This window comes from Panthera pardus, unplaced genomic scaffold (assembly GCF_024362965.1).
Source record: "Panthera pardus isolate Hobbes unplaced genomic scaffold, ASM2436296v1 HiC_scaffold_8, whole genome shotgun sequence".
In the NCBI taxonomy this organism is placed as follows: domain Eukaryota; kingdom Metazoa; phylum Chordata; class Mammalia; order Carnivora; family Felidae; genus Panthera; species Panthera pardus.
The window spans coordinates 11,184,572-11,205,381 of NW_026527013.1; the positions used below are offsets into that span (position 1 = coordinate 11,184,572).

At 39.7% G+C, this 20,810-nt stretch overlaps 1 protein-coding gene and 2 pseudogenes across 1 annotated transcript; 2 read left to right on the forward strand and 1 right to left on the reverse strand.

The window, feature by feature from the left end:
* Positions 1–5,091: 5,091 nt before the first annotated feature.
* LOC109247939 (olfactory receptor-like protein OLF4) lies at positions 5,092–5,865 on the forward strand (annotated as a pseudogene).
* A 1,499-nt stretch (positions 5,866–7,364) lies between these two features.
* LOC109247973 (NADH dehydrogenase [ubiquinone] 1 subunit C1, mitochondrial-like) lies at positions 7,365–7,594 on the reverse strand (annotated as a pseudogene).
* A 10,167-nt stretch (positions 7,595–17,761) lies between these two features.
* Positions 17,762–18,742, forward strand: LOC109247940 (olfactory receptor-like protein OLF4). Its single transcript, XM_019417212.2, has one exon. The coding sequence runs from the start codon at positions 17,789–17,791 to the stop codon at positions 18,740–18,742; it is 954 nt and encodes a 317-aa protein (XP_019272757.2). The 5' UTR covers positions 17,762–17,788.
* Positions 18,743–20,810: the final 2,068 nt, after the last annotated feature.

Consider the following 20,810-nt stretch of genomic DNA (forward strand, 5'->3'; position numbering starts at 1 on the left):
CCATCAGCCATGCTCCACTAGACTTTTTTCCTTTTAACCCTATCACTGAGGTGTAATTATATACAATAAACTGCACCCATTTAAAGTTTACAGTTGGACCCTTGTGGTGAGCACAACATAAAGAGTCGTCTGTCAAATCACTATGTTGTACACTTGAAATTATCAATGACACTTCAATAAAATTTTTTAAAATAAATTGTAGAGTTTGCTCAATTAAAGGAGTCATAAATATTTAGAAGCATATTGTGAATGATTCCATTTATATGTAATTCCAGAAAGTACACAATAAGCTTTAACTACTTTGTTCTGTAACTTATTAAAATTTTTAATGTTTATTTATTTTTGAGACAGAGGGAGACAGCGTGCGAGTGGGGGGAGGGGCAGAGAGAGAGGGAGACACAGAATCTGAAACAGGCTCCAGGCTCTGAGCTGTCAGCACAGAGTCCAATGCGGGGCTCGAACCCACGAAGTGTGAAATCGTGACCTGAGCTGAAGCCGGACGCTTAACAGACTGAGCCACCCAGGTGCCCCTGTTCTGTAACTTATTAAAATTTAATTTTCTTGAGTCTCAGTTTTCTTATTTCTGAAGGTAATGCAGGATAACAAAACTAATTTCAGAGGAATATTGTGGGGAATGAAAAAATGTGTGGTAATATTTTGATTCCTAAGACAATGTTCAAGGGGTATGGTGTGTGTGTGTGTGTGTGTGTGTGTGTGTGTGTGTGTGTGTGTGTGCGTGTGTGTTTATACACATTTTTCTTTCAAGTAAACATATGTGCATACACACAGACTCATTATTAGGCAATATTTCATGTCAAAAATAAACTGGAGAGAAAGTGGGAGAGGATAAAAATGATAAGAATGAAAACTTGGATTAACATGAAAGTAAAAGTATATAAAGATTTGGACATAAAAATTTAAGATAGAACAAGTGACCTTAATATTTCAGGTTTTGTCCCTCAGTGCCTGCACGTCAGTATGGCTCATAGCTTGGGAGATTTTCTCTACCAGCTGTTGGGGTTGAGCAACTCCAAAGTGACTTTAGATTTCTTAATCTACATAAACTGATATTTCAACACCAAATGTCCTTATCTGAGAGAATATGAATGAATAATATCCAAGGCTGAATTTCATTTCCCTTGAAGAGAGTGTTATTGGATAACTATCTGGAATAGATATTTATTGTGGTTGTGACAAATTCCATGCTGCAGGCTTAGAACAAATACATTTAGGTTCTGATAGTTCTGGAAGTCAGAAGTCTTAAGTAGGTCTCCCTGGGCTAAAACCACTCTGCAGAGAAGAGTTTATTCTGGAGGTCTGGGGAATGAAAGCCACCTTTATTCCCCGGTTCATGGTCCCTCCCTTTATCTGCAAAGCCAGCAACATAGCATCCCAAAATTTCTCTGTGATTCCTACTCTTCTGTCTCTGTCTTCCATATCTGGAGGTACCTTGTGATCTATTGAGCCCACCTGGATAATCAGAACAAGTTTATCTTCAGGTCAGCTGGCTAACAATGTTAATACCATTTGTCACCCTAATTCTCCCTTGCCGTGACACAAGATATATTCGAAAAGTCTGGAGGTTACGATGTGGAAATATTTGGGGAACATTATTCTGCCTACTAAAAGTCTTTTTCAGGGGTATATTTGGGGTCAGCTCAGGGTCCCTCAGATTAAAGAATCAAACACAGACTTTATTTCAGACTCTAGGGTGAGTCCTTAGACTTTTCTTTCAAAACCATACATGAAGAGGATCACGTGCCTCATTTATTAAAATTACTTCAAAACTATAAATGGTAAAGTAAACCCTCAATTCAATGAAGTCACTATCAACTCAAGGCGAAGGTGAAGTGCAAGCTGGTTAGACCTCTGGAAGGCAGGCAAGTTCATGAGCGTGAGTAATACAAAACTGGACTCACCTGACTTCTAATCTAAACTCCCAGGAACAGAGTGTCAGCAGGAAACTTTTCCTTTCTGTGCACTCCAGTGGCCCATGGAGAAATGATGTGCTCCAAGGTGGGAGTAACAATGGCAACAGCGTCTAATGAGCAGACGTAAGGAGCTGGAAATGTCTCCTTCACTGCAAAACCATAGCATATGAAACCTTGGAATGGCCAGGACATGATTGTTGCTTTGGGGCTCCCAAGTCTGGGGGAGGAGGGACCAATGTTTCACTCCTTCCTGCTGTCCTGTCTGGGAAAAGAGTTTCGGTCTCCGTGATCAATCATGCAGGGAGGAAGTCAGACCTCCACGTGGAGACTTTCATCTTCTAGACCCCAACCAGATGAGTCTGAGAGCTCAGCAGGTATTTCAAGCAAGGTTCTGAGAGATTGGAACCTGAGAGCTTTCACCTGAGGTTACCTGAGACTAGGTAGACACATTTATAATTAATTTACATAGTATGTTCAAAAGAAAAGCGTCCATTGGACTCAGCAATACAGGGATCATTGTTGACAATGAGTGGTGGGAACGGAAGTCCAGTTGGATGAGACTGAGGAAGGAATAGAGGGGCATAAAGTGGTTCCAGTGAAATTAGAACATGTCCAAGGAGTTTTGCAGCCAAGGAGAGTAGGAAAACAGAGTGTTAGGCTTGGAGGCATGTGCCCTGAGCTTTTTAAGGAATGGTGGTTTTGAGCACGCTCTGTATTTATAGAAAGACCCAGAGCCATAGAGGTAGCTGTTTCCTTGTAACAGCACTTCTTGAGACACACACTTCTTGGCATCATCTTTCACGGTGAGTATTCACATAAAAATGTGTGTTTAATTTGCAAAAGAGTGTATGCTAACTAGCTTTACTGCGTAATACTTCATTACCAAGTTGTATAGAAACTAGGAAGATATTTGTTCAACATAGAAGAAAAAACTCAGCCAATCTCTTCATCAGTGATAATCATCCACTTACTAATGAGAAGGAACCATTGTAAGCCTTTTACATACACTGACTAATGCTGTCTACCACCCTAGGATGTTGGACACTGCTCTCCCCACTCTTTGAGTAAGGATATTCACATTTGGAATGGATTCATTGTCTTTCCCAAGTTCAAATAGCTTAATAGGATAGATCTGACCTTCGAAGCCTGGTTTTCTGATTCCAAATGCTTTGCATTTAAAATCATTCAGAAAAACCTTTTATTATTGCAGCTTGAAAAATCCCCTTCTGTTGTTGTACAGTGTATATTTTCTGTTGTCAATTGCAGGTTTATTCCCTTAGCACATTTTCTAGAGAGACATGCGATCAGTAAAAGATCCTGACATCATAAAAAATACCCCTCCTTTCTTGTTTAGGTACATTTTTTCCCAGCTATCTTAATTATTGTGGGCATCAAATGAATGTAACTGGGGCTGGAATGCTGCCAGAACCAGGGAAGCTTTCCTTTCATCACAGTCTCTCAGGGACAATTGGAGCTTATTAGATCTTTTTTCCCCTGTTCCATTTCTTTCCTGTCTGTGTTTTTGGAACTGCTTTTTTATGTTTCTTTAAATACAGGACACAAGGGGCACCTGAGTTGCTCAGTCTGTTAAGCACTCAGTGCTTGGTTTCAACTCAGGTCATGATTTCCCAATTTGGGGGTTCAAGCCCCGTGTCGGGCTCTGTGCTGCCAGCACAGAGGATTCTCTCTCTCCCTCCCTCTCTCTCTCTCTCTCTGTCCCTTAAATAAGTATACTTTAAAGAAAATACAGGACACAAGATGATCATATTAAAAGGGCTCCCATGTTTACATGTCCATTGGAGGCATACTCAACAAAATTTAAGTACTATTTACACATTCTCTAGGATAAAGGTAATCTGATGTTGACAGCTTGCCTTGTACCATTTCTTTCAAAAGTATGGTGGTTGAGGGCGGGAAAAGCCTGATAGCAATCAGTGCCAGGATGCCATAATGCACTCAGTGTGTGTGTGTGTGTGTGTGTGTGCATGTGTGTGCATGTCTGTGTTGTAGGGTATGAGTTGTCCTCAGGGCAATGAATTGTACCTGAGTTCATATACTCCAATATGTGACCCTTAAATGCCAGGATGTCAACCAACAGATGGAAATAAGAAAGGGAATATCTCTATTCACAGAATATCTTGGGAAAAAATTAATAAAATGCAAAGAACCATGGGAAGGAAGGACTCCCTGTGTCTTGAAGTTTCTGTCCATTTATTAACTGGATTATTTTGGGGGGTGTTGAGTTTGATAAGTTCTTTACAGATTTTGGATACTAACTCTTTGTCAGATAGGTCTTCTGCTAATATCTTCTCCCATTCCGTAGGTCGCACTACTAGGTATTTGCCCGAAGGATAAAAAAATACTAATTCAGAGGGATACATGCACAAGGATGTTATAGCAATATTATCTCAAATAGCCAACCTAGGGAAATAGCCCAAGTGTCAATCGATTGGTGAACGGATGAAGAAGAGTTTACACACACACACACACACACACACACACACACACACACACACTCGGCCATCAAAAAGAATGAAATCTTGCCATTTGCAATGATGTGGATGGAGCTAGAGAGTAGTATGCTCAGCAAAATAAGTCAGAGAAAGACAAAAACCGTAAAATTTCACTCATATGTGGAATTTAAGAAACAACACGAACAAGAAAAGGGAGAAAAATAAGACAAATCAAGAAGCACACTCTTAACGATAGAGAACACACTGATGGTTACCAGAGGAGAGAAAGGTGGGGGGATGGGTAAAATAGGTGATGGGGATTAAGGGTTGCACCTGTTGTGATGAGCACCGGCTGTTTATGGAAATGTTGAATCACTATACTGTGCACCTGAAACTGATATTACACTACATGTTAACTAACTGGAACTTAAATCAAAACTTTAAAAAATGAAAAATAAATAAATGGTAATACACGAGTAAAGCTCATTTGCTTGAAAAATACTCATGTTATTATTTTCTCTCCTAGTATTCAACTTCACCACAGGGGACTCAGCAATGATACACACATTTCATTTTTTTCTTTGGGGATTTTCAGAGGAACCAGAATTACAGCCCCTCATATTTGGGCTTTTCCTCTCCATGTACCTGATCACTGTGTTTGGCAACCTGCTCGTCCTCCTGGCTCTGACTCCCGCCTCCACACCCCCATGTACTTCTTCCTGGCCAACCTGTCCTTTGTAGACATCTGCTTCACCTGCACCACCATCCTGAAGATGCTCTGGAACATCCAGACCCAGAGCAAGGTCATAACCTATGAGGACTTCATCACCCAGATGTATTTTTTCCTACTCTTCACGGGACTGGACAACTACATCCTGACCGTGATGGCCTATGACCGATTTTTGGCCCTCTGTCACCCCCTCTGCACTACACGGGCATCATGAACCCCCGGCTCTGTGGGCTGCTGGCTCTGGTGTCCTGGATCATGAGTGTCCTGCATTCCTTATCACAAAGTTTAATGGTGCTGCAGCTGCACTTCTGCACACACATCACTTTTTCTGTAATTTAATCAGATGATCCAACTTGCCTGCTCTGACACCTTTCTTAATGACACAGTGATGTATTTTTTAACCGTGTTGGTGGCTGGTGGTCCCCTTGCTGGGATCCTTTACTCTTATTCTAAGATTATTTCCTCCATACATAGAATCCCATCAGCTCAGGGTAAGTATAAAGCATTTTCCACCTGTGCGTCTCACCTCTTGGTTGTCTCCTTACTTTATTGTACGGTCCTGGGAGTATACTTTAGCTCTGCTGCTACCCAGAGTTCACGCTCAAGTGCAACAGCCTCAATGATCATGCCTATGCTGAATCCCGTCATCTACAGCATGAGGAACAAAGACATAAAGAAGGCTCTGATGAGATCCTTCGGGATGGCAAGTGTAAAAGGGACCATTGTCCTGCTAGTGAAGAAGTGCCCTTGACTGCAGGGCTCAAAGCCATGATTCTTTGAACATCGTGAAATAGAATTTGCTGTTATGTATTTCCTGAAATTTCCATTTCTTAGAAATCAGCTTCTCTATACAATTTCAGAAAACTCAGTTTACTAAGCTGTCTGCTCTGTCCAATATATACACAAGTTTTTCCCTTTGTCGGTTTTCATGTGTTCCCACAATTCTTTCTGGCCTTGGGTCAGACATATTTGAAAATTTCCACATCTTTTTGTGGCACCTGGGTGGCTCAGTCAGTTGAGTGTCCAATTTCAGCTCAAGTCATGGTCTCATGGTTCATGAGTTTGAGCCCTACAGCAGGCTCACTGCTGTCAGCACAGAGACCACTTCGGATCCTCTGTTCCACTCTCTCTCTGTATCTCCCCCTCACTTGCTCTCTCTCTCAAAAAAAAATATAACTAAACCTTAAAAAAAGAAAATTTCCATATCTTTTATAGGACAGCTTTAATGATGTCTTAGAAATGTTTCTTCTCGGGGTGCCTGGGTGGCTCAGTCGGTTAAGCGTCCGACTTCGGCTCAGGTCACGATCTCGCGGTCCGTGAGTTTGAGCCCCGCATCAGGCTCTGTGCTGATGGCTCAGAGCCTGGAGCCTGCTTCCGATTCTGTGTCTCCTTCTCTCTCTGCCCCTCCCCCGTTCATGCTCTGTCTCTCTCTGTCTCAAAAATAAATAAATGTTTAAAAAAAAATTTTTTTTTAAAGAAATGTTTCTTCTCAAATGATATATATCACATGTATATATGACATATATCATACATATATAACAATTTCTTTTTTAATTTAATTTTAATTTGTTTTAATTCCAGTATCATTAACCTACAGTGTTACATTAGTAACACTTTATTTATTCATTCATCCACTTGAACATCTCGGTTGTTTCCATGTCTTGGCTATTGTAAATCATGTTGCAATGAAATGGGGGTGTGTATATCTATTTGAATCTGTGTTTCTGTTTTCTTCAGATAAATGCTCAGAAGTTTCATTGCTCAATAATATGGTAGTTCAATTTTTAATTTTTCAAGGAACCTCCACACAGGTTCCCACAGTGATTGAACCAGTTTACATTCCCACCAACAGTACGCGGGGGTTCCCTTTTCACCACATCCTCACCAACACATGTTGTTTTTGTCTTTTTGAAAGTAACCATTTTAATAGGCATGAAGAGATATCTCATTGCAGTGTTAATTTGTATTTCCCTGGGGGTTAGTGATGGCAAACATTTTTTCATGTATCTGTTAGCCATCTGTATGTCTTTGGTGGAAAAATGCTTATTCAGATCCTCTGCCCATGTATGAATCATATTGTTTGCTTTTCTTTTTATTTTTTTCATTTCATTATTTTTCATTCATGAAAGCTGATTTGACATACATCCGCATAGAACCTTTTCTCTCATGTCTACAGCTCAACACACTGCTGAATCCAAAGGAGCTGGTGCCATTACTATGTGGAGTATATTGTATTAGTGTTTCAGTCGTTTATTCCGACCCATTTCTTCTTTTATACTCTAAAACATCTTCATTATGCTGTTTGGTCAGATAGATCCACAAGAAGCTGGAGGTGCCCAAGGTCAGCCCAACTTTCATCCAGTCGGGTCTGTCACGTGGCAGCTCCTGAATGTAGGGCCTTGATGGCACTGAAGACCAGTTGGGAGTCTGGCCAGATCCAGAAGCTTGGAGAAGGGGTGCAACAATGAAGTCAGAGCCATCTTCCTGGGCTGGGGTCCTTTTCTGTCTTTGCTATTGAGTTTTTTATATACTTCAGGATATTTACCTCTTATGATATGTATGATTTGCAAATATTCTCTGCCACTCGAGAGGTTGCCTTTTCATTTTGTTGATGGTTTCCTTGCCATGCAGAAGATTTACTTTGATGTAGACCCTGCTTATTCTTGCTTTTGTCCTCTTGTTTTTGATGTCAGATCCCAAAATCATTGCCAAAATCAAAATGTTTTTTTCCCCAGGAGTTTTATGGCTTCAGGTCTTATGTTCAAGTCTTTAATCCACTTTGAGTTACTTTTTGCCTGTGGTGTAAGACAGTGGTCCAGTTTTATTCTTTTGCGTGTGGCTCTCCAGTTTACCCAACACCATTTGCTGAAGAGACTGTTCTTACCTTACTGTATATGTTTGCCTCCTTTGTCATAAACTAATTAACCATATATACAGTGGATTTGTTCCTGGGCTGTCGATTCTGTTGCATTGATCTGTGTGTTTTTTATGCCAATAACATGCCGTGTTGGTTACCATAGCTTTGTAACATAGTTTGATGCCTCCAGCTTTTCTCTTCTTTCTCAAGATTGCTTGGCTATTCGGTTCTTTTGTGGTTCCAGACATATCGTAGAAGTGCTTGTTCTATTTCTATTAAAAAAAAAGTGCCATTGGAATTTTGACAGGGAGTGCTCTGAATCCACTGATTGCTTTGGGTATATGGACATTTCAACAGTATTCATTCTTCCAGTCAATGAGCATGGCCTATTTTTTCATTTATTTGTGACTTCATTTCTTTCAGCAATTGTCTTAGAGTTTTCAGTATACAAGTGTTTCACTGCCTTGATTAACCTTGTTCTCAGGTATTTTATTCTTGTTTATGCAGTTGTAAATGAGATTGTTTTCTTCATTTTTCTTTCTGATAGTTTGTGATTAGTGTGCAGAAATGCAGCCAATTTTTGTATATTGATGTTATAGCCTGCTGAATTCATTTTTCAGTTATAAGGGATTTTTTTCTTTTAAATAATCCATTGAAATGCAATGGCACACAATAAGCTAAACATATTTAAAATGCCATATAGTCGGTTACGCAACTGACTCTTGATTTCGGCTCGCATCACGATCTCACAATTGTGGGGTCAAGCCCCACACTGAGCTCTACACTGACAGCATGGAACATGCTTCGGATCCTCTCTATTTCTCTCTCTCTGCCCTTCCCCTGCTCTTGCACTCAATCAATCAATCAATCAATAAATAAATAAATAAATAAATTTAAAAAAAAATAGTAAAATGCAAAATATTCTGAATTAAAGGAATCATACAAAAACCGAGTTCATACTGCCTAAATCCATTTAAATGTAATTCAAGAAAATGCACAAAAGCTTTAAAGCTTTGTTACATAATCGTAAACATTGTGATCCACCCGAAACCTCTGTTTCCTTAGTTCTGATGGTGATGTGGGTTAATACGTCTAATTCAGGCAGATGTGTTTAGGAATAAGTACAGTGTTTGGGTACCAAAGACCAAGAAGTCTTTCATAAGTAGGGAGTGTATGTACATGCACATATCTACGCATCTGTATATTATTTCATACAAATACGCTCTTATCGATGTATGTATGACACAGACACAAGAATCCCATCTTTGATGTTGAAAGGATATTTGGAGAGGATAGAAATCAAACCAATGAATGTTTGAATTAATATGGAGTTTTAAAAGTGTAGGAATTTAGACTCAAATACTTAAAGTATAATGGGTGAACTTAATTTTAGTAATAAATGATGTTTTTGGTCTTCTTTTCAATGTTTACTTATTTACTTTGAGACACAGAGAGAGGGAGAGAAAGAGAAGGTGGATGGGAAATGGGGAGAGAGAGAGGGAGAGAGAATCCCAAGCAGGCTTCACACTGTCAAACCAGAGCCCAATGTGGGGCTGATCCCACAACCACGAGATCATGATATTAGCCAAAATCAAGAACCAGTTGCTTAACCGACTGAGGTACTGAAGCACCCCAGATTACCTTTTTTTATATCAATGCATAAGGGCCTCAAAACCAGAACTTATGTTTAAATCTAAAGTCACAGAGTGCCTGGTTGTCTCAGTTGGTAGAGCATGCAATTTTTGGGGGGGGAAAGATATTATTTTTAAGTAATCTCTGCACCCAACATTGGGCTTAAACCCACAAACCTGAGATTAAGATTCCCACCCTCCATGGACCTAGCCAACCAAGAGCTGCACGCATGTGACACTTGATCTCAGGGTCATGAGTTCAATCCCTATGTTAGGCGTATTTATATAAAATAGATAGATAGATAGATAGATTGATAGATAATAGATAGATAGATAGATAGATAGATAGATAGATAGATAGATAGAGTCACATTTATATTTTATCAATGGGGAGTTCACTTTTTCCATTCCTTTTAAGAAATGGAGCAGAAGCTCCAAAATGACTTTATTTTTTTTCTTCCAGTTGAGGTTGGATTTCAACACAGAATGCCCTTACCAAGAGAAGAGAAATGAATTAACTGAGAGACTAAAATGCCTTTTCCTCCAAAACCATTTTATTGGATGAATTTCTATATTACATTGCTATTTCTGATTAACAGATTACCACACTAGAAGCTCAAAAGAAACACATTTATGCTATTACTATTTAGAGGTCAGAAGCCTGAAGTAAGTCTCCATAGACTAAAATCAAGATGTCTGCAGGGCCTGGTTCCTTCATGGATGCTCCAGGAGAGACCGCCTTCTTTCCTATTGTGGTTTCTAGGGACAACAAGCATCCTTTGGCTCATTGCCCTTTCTGCATCTTGAAAGCCAGCAATGTGGTGTCCCCACATCTCTCTCTGATCCAACTACTCTGCCTTCCTCTCCTACATTTGGAGGACCATGGTGATTACATTAGTGCCACCTGCACAATCTTGGCCAACCTTAGTTTAAGGTCAGCTCATTACCAGCCTTGTTCCACTTGCTACTTTAATCTCCCCCCCCCTTACTATAAAAATAAACACATTGAAAGTTTCTAGGGTTTAGAATGTGGACATCAGAAGGCTCTTATTCTGCCTACTGGAAAGCCCTTTACTTATTTCATGTCACTCAAAGGCCCTTATGTAAAAGAAACAAACACAGAATTTATCACAGCCCCTAGAATGACTGGATACGCTTAGCATTCCAAAACTTATGCAAACACAATTTATTTTGTGAAGAAGACCTACGACCACCTGCACCTTGCTCTATCCCAGGACCACAACCTTGCTACTCAAAGAGTGGTCCATGGACCAGGACTTACAGTATCAACATCATTCAGGGGCTCATTAGACACACCAAACTCCTGGCCCACCAGCACCTGAAATGTCATAATTTGCATTTAAACTAGAATTCTAGGTGATTCGTATGCACCTTGAAGTTGAAGAAGTGCTGGGCTAGAGTAGGTTTTCTCACATTTTCAATTTGGCCTTTGAGGCAGGATGATGATTTGTGTTGGGAGCTGTCCTGCTCACCACAGGTGTTTAGCAGCATCCCTCAGACATTGTCAAATACCCCAGGGGGAAAGGCTCATCTCTGGGAGGGAACCACGGGCGCAGAGTTCGAAAACTGGGAACGTCTTGACAGGATCCAATGAACACCCATCTATTTCCACAATGATAACTTTGAGAAGATCACTAACTTCTTCAAGCCCCATTTCTCCATGGGGAATGGAGTTCACACTAGTACTTTCTTACAGAATATACTTTTATAAAAATCAGGCTATTCCTAGAGCTGCTGAACTCAGGTTACAGTGCGTAAAAAGATGTAAATATATCTCTGACAATTAACAAACATTTTATAATGGCATTTTAAGTAATGCCTTTAAACTGGTGATGTAAATATGAAATCCCTAATTGTTTTGGCAAAACTATCATGAAGCCCACGAGTGTAGTGCCCCAGGTTTTATACCAAAGGAGCAAACCTCACATCTTTGTTGAAAAAGAGAAAAGTTACTTTCCAAAGATATTAGGGGCTATGTCTTTAACCCAAGTCAATGCTTTGAAGAGTCCAAGGGACCTAGTCAAAAACTGATTTCTCAGTCTTAAACAGGAGAAAACGTTCATTCAGGATTGAGATAACATGCTGGGAGTTTAGATCTCTGAAAGACAGAAGTAATAGAAAAAGAGTAAGAAAAATGGATTTCAGCTGCCTTATCACCTGGTCTCCTAGCAACAGAAATTCAACAGGGAAAATTTCCTTTCTGTCCACGCTGGTGTCCCGTAGGGTAATCACGTGCCTAAAGGTGGGAGAGACAAGAGGGAAATGTGCCTAATGAGCAGAATTAAGAGGCTGCAAATACCTCCTCTGTTGCAGCCTCACAGTGTGTACACCTCGGGCTGGACAAGACATGGTCGTTTCTTTTGCAGTCCTAAGTCCGGATGGGACACTGAAGTTTGACCCATCCCGGCTGTCGCGTCTGGGACAGAGCTTCATCCTCCACCATCTACCAACGAGATGGGTATTTTGATTTGCATGTAGAGACCTTCCTCCCAGAGACCCCATCTAGATGAGTTTTACATCGCAGTAAGTACTACCGGAGAAGGTCAAGAGAATGAAAGTCAAGAACATTTACCTGAGGTCACCTGAGAGCCAATCTAGCCTAGCCAGAGCTGAGAGTTTGCTGTAGTTGTTTGCTGGCTTGATTAGTAAGTTGATTGATTGATTGATTGATTGATTGATGTATTTATGATGCTATAAATAGAAGTAAATATTGAAGTCAGAAATGCAACGTTCAACATTAACAACTAAGTGATAATAATGGAAACTCATTTAGAGGGGGGATGGGAAGCACAAAAGTAGAACCTGAGACGAGGATCTTTGCAATTAACCAGAGTAGAAAAGTCTAGTACTGGTTGTTGAGGGATGTACATTGAAGTGAGGACATGTCTTTTCATTTTTAAGATGGGACATATTACACTACAATTCCATACTGATGAGAAAAACCCGGATGAAAGAATGTTTGCAAGTGCATCCTTGCAAGAGCAGTACTTGAAACATACATATCACAGCACCTTCTCTCCTTGAGTATTCAAATGAAATTTTTTAGGGGCACCCGGCTGAATCAGCCAGTTGAGGGTCCGAATCTTGATTTCAGCTCAATTCATATCAGGGGTCATGAGATTGAGCCCGACTTTGGGCTCTGCTCTGACAGCACGGGGCCTGCTACGGATTCTCTCATTCTCTCCCTGCCCCCTCCCATTCATGCTCTCTCTGTGTCAAAATAAATAAATAAACATTAAAAAATAAAAATTTTAAGTGTACTATGTGAAACGGGGTATGCTAATGAGCTCCCTTCACAATCAGCTCACAACCTGTGATCTGAATGTATTCTGGGTTAGCTAGCCACCCACTTTCTCTATTGAAAGTCATCTGTGGGAGTCCTTGGTGTTTGCATAGTGGGGTTGGAATGGTTTTATTTCTGTTTTTTTTTTACTCCTTTTTTTTTTTTCAGAAAAAGAATTGGCATCTATTTTGTGAACTACTTGCCATTTTGTTTATTTTTTAATGCACGTATAAATGTATTTGTGCAGAATGTATGAGAGTGTGTAAATTTTGTGTGGTAGTCTATGACATAGTCTTACTCCCTCCACAGCTTTTTCTATTTTTATTTATTTGTATTTTCCTGAAAGAATTGATCTGAAAGAATTGATCTGTCACCTTAATATTCTTCCCTTGTGAAGACCCTACTGTCCACAAAATTAAATTCAATGTCCTTCTGCTACTTAGTGCTCATAAATCACCCCTTCTACATATTTCCAACTAATTTTCACTTCTCTGTATTCCTCGTTTGTTCCTTTTGGCCTTTTATTATTGGATCTATTTCTACAATCAGAATTCCAACACTTGTAAGGCATTCTTTTTTATGCTTCACTAAGAATCACCTTTATCTTTGGGGTGCCTGGGGGGTTCAGTCGGTTAAGCTTCCAACTTCGGCTCAGGTTATGATCTCGCGGTTTGTGAGTTCGAGCCCCATGTCGGGCTCTGTGCTGATGCCTCAGATCCTGGAGACTGCTTCAGATTGTGTGTCTCCTTTCCTCTCTTCCCATCCCTGGCTTGTGCTCTGTCTCTCTCTGTCTCTCAAAAATAAATAAATAAATATTAAAAAAAAATTTTTTTTTAAAAAGAATCAACCGTTATCTTCCATAAGCATAGCTGGTCTATCTATCTCTATGTGACGTGAAATTAAAACCTTAGATATCACTTTCTCTCCACATGAAAAGACTTTTTCATATTCTTTTATTCCTGAATCCCTAGCAATCTAAATTAGATTTGGACCCACGAAACTATCATTAAATTATTATTCTTTTAAATCTTTTTATTCAGAAGTTGCTTTGGTTCTTTAATTTTGTTTCATGAGGTGGTTTTTGAACCACTCTGCCTAACCCAAGTGCATTTTCGCTGTTTCTCTTTCTTAAAAGTCTTCATTGCTTTTAAAATTTTTCTGTTACGTACACATACATATTCAGACACTTTCAATTCAAATGTATAGGAAGACAGCAATGCATATTGGAAGCACTCTTTATGTTCTGACACCATTGTTCTTTCTAACTTTTCTCTGCCCATTCTTCTAACTCAGTAGTACCTTACCTATGTCCCTCTAGTCAAGTAGTATAATGCTGATTCATTAGTTCTTTTTCTTTTAAAGATTTTATTTTTAAGCAATATCTACACCCAATATGGGGCATGAACTCACAACTTCAAGATCAAGAGTCTCACTCTCTACCTACTGAGCCAGCCAGGCACCCCGATTTATTATTTCAAGGCCGGTATGACGCATCATGGTGTGGCTGTGCCATTACACCTTTGGTAGTCTTTCATATTTTTCTCATTAAATTACTATTATATCAATGCTTCAAAATATTTTTAAATACTTAATACTATGTTTCTCACCCAAAAGTGATTTTGTACCCCAGAGTATATTGAGCAATGTTCAAAGACATTTTTGGCTGTCACACTGGAGAGGGGTGCGTGGAGGCCAGGGATGTTCTAATCCTACAATATATAGGACACACCCCACAGGGAAGGATCTGGCTGGGAATGTCCATACAGTAGAGACTGAGAAATCCTGAGTTAAAAAATATCTGTATTTTTGTTTAAACATTTTTTTTTTCAAAAATCTCTACACCCAACATGGGACTTGAACTTCAAACCCCAAGCTCAAGAGTTGTGTGCTCTACCAACTGAGCCAGCCATGCGCCCCAAGAGGATCTGTATTTTTAATATTTGTAATTGTCTTCACAGCCTCCGAAGATGTTATAACGCTTCACAATTATGACAGCAAAATTAGAAAGTGCCCCTTTGTTAATTGGTTAAAATTTCCGACCCCACTCAATGTGACAGCCCTTTGAGTGATTTCTCAGGGAAATGGGTGTGAAGGAGATTTCTTGTTGATTTTTTAAACTATTAGTGAGCTCCAGTAAAGATTCATATATTTGATCACTATGTTCATTTGTCTGTTATTATTATATGTCCACGTATTATATGCCTATTTATCTGTAAGTATCAGCATTTCGAATACTTGTTGTAAATCACACTTCTGTACTGATTTTTAGTTAGGTATTTTCGTTTCTGAGTTTGTTTGTTTTTTTTGCCTTAATTATGATGGTTTGTCCACCTGTAGATTTTTTTGACATGTAGTTTTCTAGATGTGTATCTAAAATGCAGCGGATACTCTTACACTGAGGGTTTACTCTTTTGGATTTTTTTGTGAGATGTGTGAAATGAGGAAGCACCACACTTCCTTCCACGTAGAAAGCCATTTGTGCCAGCTTTCACTCAACAGTCCGGTCTTTTAACCACATTTAAATTCAGCTTTGTCACGCTAAAAGTGCATATATAATAAGACCTAATTCCTGATTCATTCAACCAATACGAAAAGTGCATCTGCTAGTACCAGAAATTTCTCAGAACTTTATATGTTATGCTCTTTTATTTCCAGGTCTTGGGGAATTTTATGATTCATCTGGGTTGATTTTGTTGACTTACTGGTCCTGTAGATCATGTTTCAGTTACTGCTCAAAACTCCATTCAATTTTGTTTAATACAGTTGTACTGAAACCGCTCTCTTTAACCTGGTTTTATTTCCTCTATCACTCTTTGTATTTCATAATGTCTCATGTTCTTGACTTTGTTTCCATGTAAGTGCCTATACACGCACATATTTTGGAAAGAAGAAGATGAAGAGAAGTTCCTGCTCCTTTGATAATTACATCACAATGACAGACAAGAGTGCAGTCCAATAAATGTGAGTGCAAAATAGTGTCCTCAGATAAGCCACATGCAGATTATTCAGAGTAAGAGAAGAGACTGTCATGGGGTGTGTAGGGTTTTATAGAGTCTGGGGATGTCTTTGCATGTTGGACAAGGAACAAAACCATCCCTAGTTGTGGTCATCAGACTTGTGAAGAAAGTGATTAAACCCAAAGTGTAAGAATAACAAATACACGAAAAAAGATGTCACATAAGAAAAATGATAAACAGGCTTGCCTCATCCTCTCTTGGGCCATATAAAACTGATCAGTCAAACAAAGATAGAATAGACACAGGAAAATCAAGTCTTCTTCTTTCTGCTCTCTGGGCATAAAAATGCCCAAATTGTGAGAAGCGTTCTATTCTTTTGTGATGTTCAATATGTAAGATGTTTCACACCATAAAGATAGCATTACTTTTGTCCTTTGGACAAACTTATTTTTGTCCTTTCATCATTTTTGCTGGAGACAAATGGGATACGACCAGGATTGGGTGCCACCAGCATCATTTTCTCTCTCTCTACTCATCGCACATAATTTTTTATGTTTCATTACATACAGGTCAGAAAGTGACCATTCCAAAATGGAGCCCCGGGATTATTTGTCCTTGGGAAGCTATGAATAGGACTTTCGGGGTACGATTTCTACCTTCTTTCTGGGAAAGGTATTGTGATGTGTTTGCGTTCATATCCTAAACAGTGTGTTGAGGCAGGCAGGGGGACATGAGAAGGACAGAGAAGTAACACACACCAGGAGGATATGATGCATTGTGTTGTGTGTATGTGAAAGTGTGTGTGTGTGTGTGTGTGTGTGTGTGTGTGTGTGCAGTGAAAGCAGGTCTCCAAGCAGGGGTACATGGGCTCCTCTATTCCAAGGTGACCCTATAATACACAGACCAGTCTCAATAGATGATACTGAGAAGAGATGTTCCACGGACAGGACACTACAGTAACCAGATAAATAAAGTGAAAGAGGTACACAGTATGGACGAGGAGCTCCCTGTGTCTTGAACTTAGGCAGCTGTGAGGCAACATGGTTCTACAAAATTCACAGCCATTGCCTTTAGTCCTTAACACACTGGCTTCCTTCTGAGCCTTGATTTTCTGGGGAAAAAAAAGCGCTTCCTCAAGACCTTTGCCTTAGCCGACGCTCTGGCAGTTTCCAGGCAGTTTTCTCTAGTCTTTCAGGTCTCTGTTCAAATGTCACCTTCTTAGCCAATCTTGACTAAACACCCAACATCACACCCCAACCACTCTCTTCCTGTACCTGCTTCATTTTCCTCATGACCTCTATCTCCATCCCAAGATTATTTAATTTTTATGTATGCATATATCCTATGCACATCACTGAATATTAGGTAATTTTTCTGTTCAGCACCCTCTACTTTATGACTTGGAAATGCTGAAAACACGATTGACGCTCTATATATTCCTCAAATGCATTAAATAATTTCTTATTAAAAATGTACAAGGGCGCCTGGGGGGCTCAGTCAGTTAGGCCTCTGACTCTTGATCTCGGCTCAGATCATGAGCTCGCGGTTTGTGGGTTGGGGCCTCACGTCTGGCTCTGCGCTGACAGCGTGGAGGCTGCTTGGAGTTCCGTCTCTCCTTCTCTCTGCCCCTTCTTGACATGCACACATTCTCTCTCTCTCTCTCTCACTCTTAAAAATAAATAAACTGAAAAAAATTTTTAATGTACAAAACCTAGCCTATTGGAAAACATCGACGTTGGGATGAAAATTCCTAGTAAGAGAGGAAATAAGGATCCCCTCAAAGGACTCAGATCCATTCACAAAATATCGAAATTACTTTCTTGACTGGGGAATATAAATTGTAGCATTTGAACCACGTGAGCCAAGCGATTTATGTGAAAATTAGTCATGTTATTTTCCCCTTTACTGGTAGTCACCTCCACCACATGGACCCAGGAAATGATACAGGAATTTCAGAATTTCTTCTTATGGGATTTTCAGAAGAACCAGAACTGCAGCCCCTCATATTTTGGCTTTTCCTCTCCATGTACCTGATCACTGTGTTTGGGAACCTGCTCATCCTCCTGGCCGTCAGCTCTGACTCCCACCTCCACACGCCCATGTACTTCTTCCTGGCCAACCTGTCCTTTGTAGACATCTGCTTCACCTCCACCACCATCCCGAAGATGCTCTGGAACATCCAGACCCAGAGCAAAGTCATAACCTATGCAGGCTGCATCACACAGATATACTTTTTCATAACCTTTGCGGGGATGGATGACTTTCTCCTGAGTGTGATGGCCTATGACAGGTTTGTGGCCATCTGCCACCCCCTGCAATACACGGTCATCATGAACCCCCGGCTCTGTGGGCTGCTGGTTCTGGTGTCCTGGATCATGAGTGTTCTGTATTCCTTGTTACAAACCTTAATGGCGTTTCGGCTGTCCTTCTGTACAGAGGTGGAAATCCCCCACTTTTTCTGTGAACTCAATCAGATGATCCAACTTGCCTGTCCTGACACCTTTCTCAATAACATGGTGTTGTATTTTGGAGGTATGTTGCTGGCTGGTGGTCCCTTCATTGGAATACTTTACTCTTACTCTAAAATAGTTTCCTCCATATGTGGAATCTCATCAGCTCAAGGCAAATACAAAGCATTTTCCACCTGTGTGTCTCACCTCTCGGTTGTCTCCTTATTTTATTGTACAAGCCTAGGAGTGTACCTCAGCTCTGCTGTCACCCAGAGCTCCCACTCAAGTGCAATATCCTCAGTGATGTATGCGGCGGTCACACCCATGCTGAACCCTTTCATCTACAGCTTGAGGAACAGAGACATAAAGGAGGCTCTGCTGAGATTCTCTGGGATGATAGCTACAAAAGGGCCAATTGTCCTGGGCTGAAGAAGTTCCCGTGATTGCAGGGCCCAAAGTCTGAGCCAAATGTTGAGATTGTTTCATCAGATTGTGGAGGTGAAAGATGCCTCTTCTATTTTTTCCTGGAATTTCTATTTTTTTCTTTCACCCTCTCTGCACAATTTATTTAACTCACTTCATTAAGCTTTCTGATATCTCTTACATCCAAGAGATTTTCCCGTTGTCATTTTCTTCCTCTCCCAAGGTTATTCCTTACTTTGGATTAAAATATTTGGAAATTCTTACATATTTTTCAAAGGACGACATGGATATATTAAGGATAATTTCTTCTCATGTGAAATGTATCATAGGGAGTACTTTTTCTTTTGTTTGACCAAAAACAACAAAAACAAAAACAACAACAATAACAACAACAAAACAACCATTCATGACTTATGCTAGTCCTATGGAAAGTCTAGTCTTGGCTACCACAGCTATTGATATAAGTTTAAAACAGAGAAAGATCTGAGACCACCAGACTTCACTCTTTTGAACATCATTCTTTTCTATATCACTACATTAACTGCTCTTCCTGATAAGGCAGACTTTTATGTACTGGTTGTTATCGCTGATCGTGGGGGTTTTTTCCTACACATTAGGTACCTGCTCTGTCACACAGCTTGTGTCCATCATGCTTACCATAGTCACTGACAAAAAAAAAATGATAATAAAATGCATGTCTCCAAGTGGAATCTACAAAGAAAGAGAAACATGTAAAAAATAGATTGATATAATATGGCCTTTTAAGTCAAACTTGACTTTAAGTATGATGGCACAAAATATTAAGTCATGCATTTATCACTATGCAAAACATTTCCTTCTCAGGCACTTTATCTGCTCATTGAATTACGGAATATCAGGGTTCGTGTGTAAAGTGTATTCATTAAGATGAAAGGCTGGTGGCATGTTTTGGGTTTTATTAAATTATTTTCTGGTTTCTGAAAATGTCCAGTGCTACTTATAAATGTGAGCCCTTCCATTTCTCTAAATGAAATATCTCCCACTATTCAAAATTTTGCCAAAACCACTGAGGAGGCAGCAAATGAATATTATCCATATTGTCTGTTTTACATCTTCCTCCTTCTTAATCGCTGGATGACTCCCCAGCAAGTGTGGATTCCTGTCCAGGTAGGTGAATCGGAGTCACAAGCTTTGTGAAAACATACATGACCTTCCAAAATTTCCATTTTACCTGAAAGGGACTCAGTGGGGTCATTTTTTAATACATTTATCTGAAATAAACTTGAAGAATAGAATAATCCTGATGCTTCAATTATGCTACCTACAAACTCCTAGAATAAAAAGAATCAGATTATGACAAATGGCCTCATTTCTGCCCAATTTGATTATTATATCAGTTAGCTATTGCTGTGTCCAAAGCATCCTCAAATAAAATAGCTTACTACATATCTTTATTATTGAATGGGATTGTAGGGTAGGAAGTTGTTTGGATCTCTGCTGGGCTCCTCATGAGTCCATAGTCAGGTGTGAATCTCTACATTGTGTTTTGAAGGCTCGTCCATGAGGTGTGTGGTTCTAGTGTCTTTCTGTCTTGAACTGACTTATGTCAGTTTACTCCTTTTCTGTATGTGGGCTAATCTTCTAGTCTACAAAACGTGAGTTTATTGAATGTGATTTGTCTTAATTTAGTTCCACTATTTTAATATTTACATGTGAACCTTTGCTTTTTCACAGCTGGTAGAGAGATCTCCCACCCCATTAGGTGTGACTCAGCTCACTGTGCTCCAGATCTGACCCTGAGTCATGCACCATTAGAATTTTTAATTTCTAATTAACTTATTGGAGCATTATTACATGCGACAAACTGCACATATTTAAAGTATACAACTTTAAATTGAAAGAGCCATTGAAAAATCATGGGTACATACTGCATGATTCCATTTATATAGTACTCAAGAAGGCTCATGGTAAGTTTTAACTGCTTTGTTATGCGATTTTTAGGATATGATCACTCTACCCATTGCTTTCTTCTGAAGGCAATGTGGAAGATAAACATAACTTCAAGAGATGTGGTGAGGAACGATGACATAGAAAT